Here is a 12,916-nt window from a genome sequence, read left to right on the forward strand (position 1 = left end):
AGCAAACACATTTTGTTCTGTAATGATTTAGATGGTTGCCAATATGACAATTTATAGGAAAGGGATTTACAGCATGAGTTTCATGATTTATATGAATATTAAGAAACATATTGGTGTACTTCAGATAGAAACCGAAGTTGATTGTAGCACAATGCTGTAATATCATGTTGTTAGTTCACAACTTTGAATTCAATGTATTAGCACTGATTCCCTCTTGCCTGTTTAATTTGAAAAGGAAGAACAACTAATTGGGATTACCTTCTATGTGTGTTGCGATTACTGTTGACATGGCCTCTTCCTGTGCATCCAGGAGTGGGACACTTGAGCACATTTTCATGCATGGCAAGAACTAAGTATAAGACATTAAAAAAATTGGCAATTTATTCTAAAACCTAGATGCACTCACATATTTATTCCTCTGTTGTGTATTAAAAGTGCATACAATCACATTTATACATATATTCTTATTCTTCTCCCAGTTCCATTAAGACAAATATATTTAAATAAAAACAGGTGAACATTTGAGGATTTCAAGTTATCTGGAAATGAAGCATTTGCATTTTCCTGACATCTCAATATTCCTGGACCAGTTTTTGTTGCTGCTGCTCTTAACAGAAAACCTTAAAGGCTCTTCTGGGTTGTCCCCCTTACATATTTAATTTAATTCTTGATGGTCAGAAGTTTGTTTTTCCACATTTGAAATTGTACTTGCTCAAACAGTATTCTTTCCCTTTCTTCCCAGATTGAAATTCTGGATGCAGTCCTCTTCATATCATAAGTGATATTATTTTGATTCTTTTTACAGTTTTCCCTCCTGCTATTTGGTTACTGGCAAAAGAACGTGGTTGAGTGAACAATCAGATAATCATTTTGAGGAACTGCTAATCCAGCAGGACAGTACTGAGCTGATTAGATGTGTGGTGATTTGCAAAATCTTGCTTTTAAGAACATTAATGATGTTGAGGCATTCCAACCACAGCAGCCTGTATAGCTCAACAGGTGTTACCACAAATATGTTCCAGTGGGGGAGAATTCAACCCATAACTGACTACATTATGAATATGAGTAGGTAAGCTAGAAGGGCCCTTTTTGACCCCTATAGGAGGATTGAGTAAGATGTTTGGTTGCTGTAATAAAATTCAGACTCATTTACTGTTGTATTTTGAGCTAATTGTATACCATTGCTTCATGCCATGGGGAAGCCATATGAGAAAACACAAAGCTTTGGGAGGCATTGTAGTGCAGCAGAGTGTTGGATTAGGGGTCCACTTACTACCCATGTGACCATGGGCAAGTTACTCAGCCTTTCTAGGTCTCAGTTTCCTTCTTTGTAAAATGAGGGGGTTAAAGATGATGAACTGTCAGGTCCCTTCCTCCTCTGAATGTTTGATTTTTTACTGGTCCTCACGCTCCAATGGTATGGGAAAGACAGTTTAGCAGGGCAAAACTCTCATGTGTCTGATGCTTCCTGATATTTGCTTTTATTGTCAGCTGAGGTAAAGCAGCAACATTACAGTTACTTTGAATGGAATTAGCAAATGACTTCTATATCAGGTCGCAAGGGTTGGATGGCCACACAACCAAATAAATACTCTTTTGCTCTAGATCAAGAGGGAATTGTACATTGATTGTTCCAAATTGCCTACTGGGAAAATGAAACTGATTCAATTCAGGTACTATCCTGAAGAGGCAGCCACTTTGCACTGAAAGGAAGTACTCACTTTCTAGGGGCACTCTGACTTTATGAGGGCAGCCTGAGAGACTGCGGTGATGTGGATAGAGTCCAGTCACATGCCCTGTGCCATCACATCCAGGAATGGGACATTTAGTCTCTCTCTTTTCGGGTCTGGGTGAATCTGAAGAGAAATGAAATTGATTATTTCATTTGATTATTCTTCCCTCCCTTCCCATTCAATAGAATGGCCTTGCAGTTGTAACATTCTCAATTTATCTACTTTTGTAGTCAAAGACATTTTTTTTCACATTGCCTTGAATAAGACCCTCAACTCAGACATGTGGAAAGATAAAACTGTTTCCATTTTTCTTGGTTTCCTCAGCAAAGGCTGACAGAGGGCAATGGTGTGTTAAAATATAGAGATGGTTTTAGGTTGTAATGTTAACTACTGCATGCAGATAGAACCTCTTCCTGGAAAATGAACCATAAGCTAGAAGGCATGCAGCTTCCTGAAAAGAAAGAGATGAGGTAGGAGATAGAGCACTTTCGTTTTTGTTTTTGGTTTTTTTTTTTTTTTAAGTGAGGGAATTGGGGTTAAGTGACTTGCACAGGGTCACACAGCTAGTAAGTGTTAAGTGTCTGAGGCCGAATTTGAACTCAGGTACTTCTGACTCCAGGGCCGGTGCTCTATCCGCTGCGCCACCTAGCTTCCCCGATAGAGCATTTTCAAACTGAAACCTGTCTTCTTTAGGAAGGAACTGAAGGTTGCTATACTCACAATTGTAAAATAAACCCCAAAAGCCCTCAGCCACTCCTGTATCTGAGACTTCTTTGACATTATCTTCTGCTAAGTAATTGGATGGTGTATGACAATTTGATTTGAAGGAGTGGAGGGAATAAGTAGCTCTTCCTGCCACCCTTGCCAAGACTTCTCTCTATGGAACAGTTGATGAGAAGAGTTGAAACAGGGAATAGTCACAAAGTCCTTTTTGTGTCTTTACTGAAGTCTCATACTTCCAACCAACCTTCACTAGTATAAAGCATGAAGGCTCCAAACCCCCGATGCTTTCCCATTTACTGTCAGTATGTAGTGACTAGGGGAAGGAGGCATGCATTTTAGTTTGTGGACTGAAGCTGAAAACTGGGGTTTTGGGAAGGCAGTTTGGAAAGGAACCATGCTTGCGGTAGATTCACAGAGAATGGAAGACACTTTCAGAGCATTTGACAGAGTACTGCCAAAAACACTGGGGACTGAGGGAAGATAACAGCTGCAGCCAAACTGAGGAAAGAGACACCTTGTAACACATTTTGTCAGGCTGCAATGAGGCACAAGCCTAGAGTGGGGATGGTTGGGGACAAGCTGAGGGGTTAAGTTTTTCTGGCAACAATGTAACATAAGGTTAAATAGAGGTTTAAGCAAATATATAAAAGAAATAAGGGCAGGGACAAATACTAATTGGGTTATTAGTGAATATGAAAGAAGACAAGAGAAAATTGCTGTGATTGTGGTAGAAAGAGAAAAAAGACTTTTTGAAAAGAGTACATTATTATCCCAATGGCCCTCCCAACCCAAGAATTGTTAATGTTTTGGCAAATCATTGACAAAAGCCAGTGTCCCAGGATGAAGTGCATTTGGTGGGGAAACTAGCCTTGGATCTAACTTAAGAACCAAAAAATAAAGGATCATGACATAGAATCCATGCAGGCTGCAGGATTCCCAGAACATTCAGTATCTGGAATAATGAGCCTACCTGATGCTGAGAGTGAAAATAAATAATATGTATGATCCTGCCACAAAAAGCTGTCAGAGATAGAATAAGGGCTAGAGTCCTGCTGAGTAGAGATGTGGAGGGCCCATATGCTCCTCTGAAACGTGTGGCACAGATAGAAAGGCAATGTCGCAAGATGCGACAGACGTCTCTAGGGGCACTGTATTGCGATGAGCAAACGTGGCTGCGTGATATAATGCCATGCCCATTGCTGGATTACAAATGGTCTTTAGCAGATGGAGCCCAGTAGGTTGTGTGTAATACAATTACATGGGGGCATGGTTTCAGTAAAGGGGAAGAACCAAGAGTATCACAAGTTATATTGGATGAGTGTCTCAAGATAGGGTACAGGAAGTTGTAACTTAGAGATGAATGATCTGAAGATAAAGGTGTACCAAGGAGCAGAAGGTTTTAATAAGTGAAATAGAATCTAAAATACTAAAATTTTATCTGTGATTCTGAATAATATTGAGGCCAGGTTTATATAATTTTTGAAGTACTCATTAATTACTGAACTATGGGTGAATCGTAAGTTAATTTAAATATTATCAATTATACATATCAATTATACTATACAAATTCACAGATGAGTGAAGTTGATTTGGGAGGAGGTGTATCTATGGGAGTGAGTAGATGAGACAATATATGTGAAAATCTTGGCAAACTTTAAGAGCTATAATCAAGGCAGCTGTCATTTGTTCCTTTGCTTTTGGGGTCTTATTCAGAGCACATGTTCATTTCTAAACTGCCCTGGATTCTTTGTTGCCAAACATCCTTCCATCTCCTTCCATGTGTCCTCTGGGAATCAAAGAAAAGCCTGAACTTTGACTTAATGTAGCTCTCTCCCTCCCCCCCCTTTTTGGGGGGTAGGGCAATGAGGGTTAAGTGACTTGCCCAGGGTCACACACAGCTGGTAAGTGTCAAGTATCTGAGGCCAAATTTGAACTCAGGTTCTCCTGAATCCAGGGCCGGTGCTTTATCCACTGCAACACCTAGCTGCCCCCTTAATGTAGCTCTCTTACAACCCACCGTGAAGTCCTTATTTAGAGACAATGTTTTAGAGGAAACAAAGTATGGCACAATTCATTCTAATGATCAAAAAACCAGTATTTGGGCTCTGGACAGTGCTCAGCTCAGGTCAATATTCTTATATTACTTATGAGAATGTGTAGTTGGTAACCTGTGGTCAGGAGTGTGATACAATGAATAGAGTGCCAGTCTTTGAGTCAGGAAGGCCTGAGTTCAAATCCAGCCTCATCCACTTACTAGCTATGCGACCCTGGGCAAGTCACCCCTGTTTGCCTCAGTTTCCTCATCTATAAAATGAGGTGGAGAAGGAAATGGCAAACCACTTTAGTATCTTTGCCAAGAAAATTCCCAAATGGGGCCATTGAACATGACTAAAATGCCTGAACGACAGCAGTTGGTACTCAGAAAAGATTTGGTGCTGAAGTTGTGAATATTTTTATTCTGATAATGATTTTCTTTTGGGCCTTGGTACAGTGATTGCATGTTTTATCTAACCTTCTCTAATAAATAAGGAATATCCAGTTTGGGAAAGGTAAATAATTGCTGTGTTTGGAAGGAATACTGACAAGTAGATGGGTCTTAAATTATAGAAACAATTTGGAGAGAGGGAATAGTATCTAGAAAGCCTCTGATACTATTGCCTAGGACATTCAATATTGAGAATACCTGCTTTTGAACCTTAAAGACTTCCAGCAGGGAGGCTTAGATTAGGGTTATGAGTTTGCTATTGAATTCACTCACTAGGGAAAATACCTGTAATAAAATAATGGATCAAAATAATGGGTTAAATAGGGGCTTCTGTTACTGGCTCCCAAAGTGGTCATATGCCTGCCCTATGCTACAGGGTGTATTGTTGACAAGTTGCTCCACCTTTCAGTACTGTGACATCACTAAATTTCTAATAGAATAATGCAGGATAATATATTATCAGCATAGCTAGAGATTTTGCCAGTTCTTCAATTATGGTACTAAAATGGGGTTGAAAAGTGATTTGTAAATAAATAAATATAACAAGTATTGCCCCAACATGATACTTGGAATTTAAATAGGTTACATTAGAAATAGTTGACTTCAGTAGTATGGAGTAAGTGTTAAGTAAGGGGAAAACAGTGTGAAATTACATAAGTCATACATGGCTATGCATGTGAGTCTCAGTGCAGGAACAAAACATAAAGTGCTTCTGACCTCAACCATTAATCCTTAACCTGTCCACATGCTCGGCCCCCTCCCAGTGTGACATAGAAGATGGTGAGGTTAGTGAGGTTAACCTAGGATCATTATCTTGCCCCCCCACCTTATGCTACCAACCCTTTGACTTGGTGGGAGGTGTTGAGGAATGAATTCCCCATTTTGTTATTTAAGATCATTATATCACTCACCTGCAATTCTGCCAAACTCACTTCTTATGGTTCACAGCTTGGAAAATACAAAAGAATGAAATAATGGTTCTAAACTATAATAGCTTGCCATTCTTGTAACCCCTTATAATGGTCCGCAGTTTCACTCTTCAGTGATTCTCCTATGCACATCCTCTAACCACCAACAGATATTTCTTTATTAGACCAGAATGGTGTAGGGCTCAGGGTAGGGGAGGATGGAAGAACTACTTATAGAAGCATAGAAGTGGTTTCTCTAATGCCTGGAGGGGGTGTTAATTCTAGAGGGGGTGAGAAATCACCTTAGGGAACAAGTGCTGGGGCAAATAACCTTGTTCTCTCACTCTCGGTTGGCCCAGAATAGAGCTAATTGTGATTTCTGAAGTGAGACTGAACTTGGGAAATCTACAGTTACGTTAATAGCTGATGTGGTGAGTAAATAGGATTCCACTCTACTCCTTCCCTGCTCCCCCACCCCAAAGATGGCTCTGAAATGGATATCTCTGATAAAAATAGTTATAAAATACATTTTAGGATATTCCACTCAATTCTGGAATCACATGTTACTTAGGTCCAATTTGGGAGAAGAATACATGTTCTCAGAAAGCAAAATATTAATGATACTAAACTATATTATTTTAAGTATTTTAGGTAAACATTTGCCTTCAGAATCTGTGTATGCCTCAAGATATAATGTAAAAATAAATATATTTAGAATGCTACTTGAAATTAGGAAAGTTGGAAATAAAGTTTATTTTTTTCCTGTGAAACATTTATAAATATCCACAATATTTAAATAGCTGGGCTCAAGTAGGGGACAGAGAATAAGAAAAAGGAAATTGTACATTTTGGAGTATGATTTATTTATTTTTTAAATGGGTTAAACTATCATTAGAGTATCTATAATAAATAACCCAACTCCACTTAAGGAAAGTCTCTTCATTTTTACAAAAGCAAAATGAACCAACTCTTAGTCAGATAAGAAACATGAAAATGTGTCTTACGTTTGCTGTTAAAGGCTTGTCTTCCACCCACGTCAATAACTTTGGTGTGCCTCCTTTCACCCGCTAGGTGTTCCAATAGAAACCTGTCCAGTTCTTTATAGGTGCTATGAAAAACATGGCCTTGCTCTGCCTGCAGAGCTATGGCCTGCTCTAGCAAACTCAAGTGCCCTTTTGTTTTATCCAGGTCAACGGACTCTTCTGTTGTTATAGACAAGCACTCAGTGTCATCTTCGTCCCCCTCCGGGAGGGGATTTTGTGCTCTGCTCTCCAAGGATTCCATGGGAGAGTTCTGGGATTCTCTCATCTGCATTTCAGAATCACACACCTTTTCACAAGGGACAAAATTTTCCACTTCAGTTTTAATTTCTGGAGCTTCTAAGGGCTCCTTTTGATTACTACTTACAATGTAAGTTTGAGCCACATGGGATTTTTCCGGAGTTTCTTCGGAGAAATTAGAAGCACTGTCCCAACCATTTTCTGCAATTTCGGAGTGACTTTCATTGTCATCAGATGAGCAGTACTGTGGGTTAGAGTCATTGATTTGGGCCTTGCAATCAGCTGAATGAATCATGAAGCAGTCATCAACTTCCTCACTCTCAGTTTTTAATGACTGGATGCCACTGTCATTTAGGTTTTCAGGTAGTGTTTGTATGGAGGCATCTTGCTCTAATTTTCCCAAGTGCATTAGAGATTTGACAACTAGGTCTTGGTAGCTGGTGTAACTGTCTTTATTTCGGTTGAAGCTTTCTTTTCCACTTGGATGAAGAATCCCTTCAGTAGGCTTCACATGACTTTCATCTGTGAGGAGGGCAAGCCAATAATAACAACAATAAAAAAGACATTTTAAGAAAACAGCACCAGGGGCAGTTAGGTGGCGCAGTGGATAAAACACCAGCCCTGGATTCAGGCGTACCTGAGTTCAAATCCGGCCTCAGACACTTGATACTTACTAGCTGTGTGACCCTGGGCAAGTCACTTAACCCCTATTGCCCCACAAAAAACAAAAAAACAAAAAAACAGCACCAAGAAAATTTATTTTGGCACAGAATACTAATAAAGAATTGTGTTTAACTCAGAGGCACTTGGCAGAGATTTCTCCATTACCCCCTTCAAATATCTTTTACCTTGTCACCTTTTCTCCTCTTTCCCCCTAACCCCAGTTCTTTAAAAAAAAAATATTTATTTATTTATTTTTTCTTTGTGGGGCAATGAGGGTTAAGTGACTCGCCCAGAGTCATGTAACTAGTAAGTGTCAAGTGTCTGAGGCTGGATTTGAACTCAGGTCCTCCTGAATCCAGGGCCAGTGCTTTATCCACTGTGCCACCTAGCTGCACCCCCCCCCAACCCCAGTTCTTGAGAAAGATGCGTCCATTTCTTTTAAAGTCATGGAGATTCTTCTCTTGGTTTGGTTCTAACATTCAATTAAATTCAACAACCACTTATTAAGGTTGTGGATCAAGATAAGAATGTAGCCCCTAGCCCAAGGTAATCTATGCATTTCTCTACTCCAACATCCTACATATTCAAAAAGAGCTCAACAATATATTGTTGTGCTCCATTTTGGGTAATTTGGATAGATGAGCTTGGAATGAGGTAAGCCTTGGTTCAAATCTTACCCCAGATAGTTTCTGGTTATGTCACCTTAGGCAAGCCACTTAAACTTTCTGAGCCTCAGTTTCCTCATTGGAAGAATGGTGATAATGATAACATGTACCTCAAAGAGCTATTGTGAAGACCAAATGAGAGAATGTATCTAATGTACTTTGCAAACTCAAGTGCTATATAAAATGCTACTATTATTATGACAAATGGGAAAATGAATCACTCTGAAGAGATCCTAAAAATAAGTGCCCTGAAAAGAAAGCAATTCTGCCCCTATGAGTAATAACAAAAACAGAGAAGTAGTGGAAGAGCATAGAACCAAAAGTACATTGATATGAGGAGGCTAAGAACTAATTTCTGCATCTAGGTGCATTCCATATCAGGAAAGTTTGGGGTTTAAGAGAACCTCACAGTATGTCTCTGCATCAGAATAAGTCCATAGAGCCTATTTCAGTTCTCATAAGCACCAGTAGGACTGCTTATGAATTCTGCTGCATTGGACTTAAAATGTACCACACAGCCTAGCAATTTTCATTCTGACATTCACTTGCACAAAAAAAAATTAAAGAACCATTTACGTGCTTCCCAAGGCAGGGTTGGGGGTGGGAGACATGAAATATTATGCCCCCTTTAAGGACTGATAAAGACACCAAGTGAAGTACATTCTATGTTAATAAACATCTTTGTGGGGAAGAAAGAAAGAGCCACCCGGTACTGAGGGATATAGAAAGGGCGTCTATGTTGGGAGACAATATGCCTTTTTTGTCTCATTTAATTTTTTATAAACATTGTCTCTGACAAGGACACTCAAAAATACATCTCCATCATCTTCCTTTCTGGTAATTATCTCTCTAAATCAACACTGGACTGCCAGGATCAAGTAAATATTGCCATAGTAACTAAAAGCATTTTTGGATGAAGGGAAGAATTTAGTCACAACACTAGCCCCTTTAATAATGCTGATTATAGGGTGCAGTCTTTTGTTGGGATCTATTCAACATAAACTGAAAAATTTAACATTTTACTTCCTAGAAAAGAGGCTAGATAAACAAGCACATAATATTTGATAAGATGGCCTATCCTCTTCTGAATTCATATCAGAGGAACTCCAGGTTTAAATAATAAATTAAACATAGTCTAAAATGCAAATGAAGTTTTTCTCAATAACACGTTGGCTATTAAGAGAAAGTGTAAAGGGTTATGATAATTTTAAAGTATTATGAACTACAGAAAACAAATAAAAAGCATTTTCAGTGAATATGCTCAATTCATTGAACTATTCTCTCAATCCACTTAACTACCCACATGTGTACAATAATGATTTATAGACATTATACCTAATTATGCATATTTGGGCTATGTTAGAGTGCCTAACAAAAGCTCTAGAAAGCAACAATTACCTCTGTTGCTTAGCTACATAGTTTAAAATATTCCTATTAAGTGCAGATTACCGGGGAGGGAGGGCGACAAAAATGCACATGTGCACCACAATGCATTTCACTCTACTGATGCCAAACTGTTAGCATTTTGGGTCATTTCCAGTTTACATAATTGTTTGGTTCAACTGTTTGTTATATGTTAAAAGAAAATATTTATTAATTATTCTTCAGAAAATAGGACTCATACAGTGAGAGGTGCCTATGTGCATTATATGCTCTGGTTTCTAAACAGGGAGTCTGCAAACCTCAACCTAACTTCGCAGAAACTCCCTACTGGCTTCTACTTCGCTGTAATTGGAATTTTCAAAGTTGAGTTGGCTTTAGAAATACAGCTCATGGTAACAATGAACTTGAGTCCATAAGCTTCCACAATGGTATAAGGCACAGCTCTGGTTTTGTCAAGTTCATTTTTTTCCTGCTTTCACTAGAAATACATCCTACATCATTAGCAACAGGCTACAATAAGTGTATTTGTTTCTGATTAAACACTTTAAAAGATATTAATGTGACATATACACATTCTTTCTTTCTAGGTGAATGACAAGAAAGATTAAAAGAACACCATTTCAAGTTAGATTTTAATGGGAACCTTTCTCATGCTAATGCAAAGAAGGGGTTATTTACAAATGAAGGTTATATGCCAAACTGACAAAAAGGAAGCCTTGTTTTTCTCAAGAACATAGTTATAAGATCACAGTACTACTAAGGTTGACTCTAAAGGGTATTTCAGAAAAGATTCTGACTTGCATTGATATAGGGAGCTTTTGTGTCCTATAATTTTGATCTAGTCCCCATCCCTGTGCTTTTTAAAAATCCTCAATGTCTTACATTTAGTATTTGCTAAATAATTCTTCATTGACATGGAATGGAAAGTGGTGAGTATGGTGGCAAAAGTACTTTTTGTGTGGTGTATGAAAGACTTCCCTCTATTAATGATAACTAGAACTTGGAGCAGTAATTGACTTTGTTGGAGAGCCTTTGTTCTCAAATGTCTAGGAATCAAGTTTTGGGGATCGTTTCCATTATAAGCAGTGTCATTTATGAGACGGTTTTTACAAATATGTCAAGAATTCTATGCCCATTGCTGGGAAGTGCTAAAGAAAGAAGTTAGGAAGGAAGGAAGGAAAAACTTATCAAGTAGAAATAAGAATAATAAAAGATTTTTGTTAAATATCATGTTCCCTGAAAATCTTGATCCATTCCTGAAAATATATATAAAATATATAATGTGCTGAGAGTTGGCAGGCCTAGGTTCAAGTCCTGATGAAACCACTTCCAAGTTGTGTGACCTGGGGCAAATCAGTCTTTTAACCACTTGGACATTTCTTCATCAGTAAAATGAAGGTGTTGGACTAGATATTCTTTAAAGTCTTTTCTATCCTTCACATTAAATAATTTTCCTTTTTGATATCTATTAACTTCCCAGGCCAATGGGGTAGGGAATTATTTTTTAGATTGGAGTTATGATTTCATTGATATATGAACTATATCTACTAATGCAGACTGACACCTGCTAGACAACTTGTAGCTGTACAGAGTTGCTTGGGGGCACTGAGAGATTAAGCGAATTGCCCAGGTTCACAGAACCAATATATGTCAGATGTGAGACTTGAAACAAGGACTGAGAGGTTGGTTTTCTATCCATGCTACCAGAGGGAATTATTTTAGAGTAATAAAAAACAGCCTTAATGACTTACCAGAATCAGCATACTTCTCAAAGTGCTCAACCATCAGATTATGGTCTTGAATCCTATAATTAATAGGATCATAATAGGCAGAGAAACATTTGAGATCACTATGTCCAACTGCCTCCTTTTAAAGATGAGGAAACTGAGGCCTAGACAGGTCAAATAACTTGACTAAGGTCACAAGGGTAGCTGGTGGCTGATCTGGGATTTGAAAATGGGTTCTTGGACTCTAAATTCAATGTTATGTTCACTGTTCCATGCTACTCTTTTTTTTTTTGTTTGTTTTTGTTTTGTTTTTGTTTGTTTGTTTTTGCAGGGCAATGAGGGTTAAGTGACTTGCCCAGGGTCACACAGCTAGCAAGTGTCAAGTGTTTGAGGTTAGATTTGAACTCAGATCCTCCTGAGTCCAGGACTGGTGCTTTATTCACTGCACCACATAGCTGCCTCCCATGCTATTCTTTTACCCACATCCTCATGTGATCAATAACATGTAAAGACAAGATGCACTTTTATAAGTGTGAAGCATGTCGGTGCTAAGACCTCATGAAGTTTAAGGTAATTTTCTTGCCTTCATTAGCATCATGTGCTAATCAACTGAATTATCCAACTAGAGACATAATTAGTAAACATGGTTAGCAAGGAAACTTTTATTCCAGGATGACTTTTATATTTTGCTCTGTTACATAGAAGATGGAGCACCCAAGGCCTGACACTCTGTCCAGTGATTTCACAGCATAAGAATTTGCTCAGCCTAGTTTCTGAAATTAATTTGTCCCCAGTGCAGGGAAGAACACTGAAGTGTGGCAATTACTAGGGGGTTTGAGGAGATTGGGAAAAAACATGTTGGAGGGAAGAAGAAGTCATGGTTAATTAGCTATTCGTCTTTCATGCTTTTCCTATTATTTTATGTATTTTCTCTCTATGACTATTTTAGGTTAAATTCTATAATGTTTTATTTAGAGTGTATCAACAAATGAAATTAGTGAATTAATTTGTCTGAATGAACTTAAACCATATCCATTACAGAGAAGCACAGATTTGAATAGTTGGAAAGGATCTCAAAAACTATTTGGTTAGTTATGTGTCTAGCTTAGCACATCTCTGACAATAGTCATATAATCTCTTAAGCCTCCCCCCCATGCTGGGAATGCTCTCCCTCCTCATCTTCACCTCCAGACTTTCTTCAAGTTTCAGCTAAAGTCCCACCTTTTACAGAAAACTTTCCCTAATCCCTCTTATTTTTTTACTGCCCACCCTCTGTTGATTATTTCCTATTAATCCTGTATAACTTGCACATTGTCTCCCAGGTTAGACTATGAGTTCCTTGGAGACAG

General features: G+C 38.4%; 1 protein-coding gene across 1 annotated transcript in view; it reads right to left on the minus strand.

Moving 5' to 3' along the window:
• Nucleotides 1–12,916, minus strand: part of ST18 (ST18 C2H2C-type zinc finger transcription factor) — a 174,158-nt gene that overhangs the window by 73,076 nt on the left and 88,166 nt on the right. Inside the window, exons 8-10 of the mRNA XM_043975761.1 lie at nt 6,854–7,651; nt 1,722–1,856; nt 259–349 (exon numbers count right to left, since the gene is read on the minus strand). Coding sequence (XP_043831696.1) covers nt 259–349; nt 1,722–1,856; nt 6,854–7,651 — 1,024 coding nt within the window. The remainder of the gene's footprint in view (nt 1–258; nt 350–1,721; nt 1,857–6,853; nt 7,652–12,916) is intronic.

Source organism: Dromiciops gliroides, chromosome 1 (genome assembly GCF_019393635.1).
Source record: "Dromiciops gliroides isolate mDroGli1 chromosome 1, mDroGli1.pri, whole genome shotgun sequence".
NCBI classification, from domain to species: Eukaryota; Metazoa; Chordata; class Mammalia; order Microbiotheria; family Microbiotheriidae; genus Dromiciops; species Dromiciops gliroides.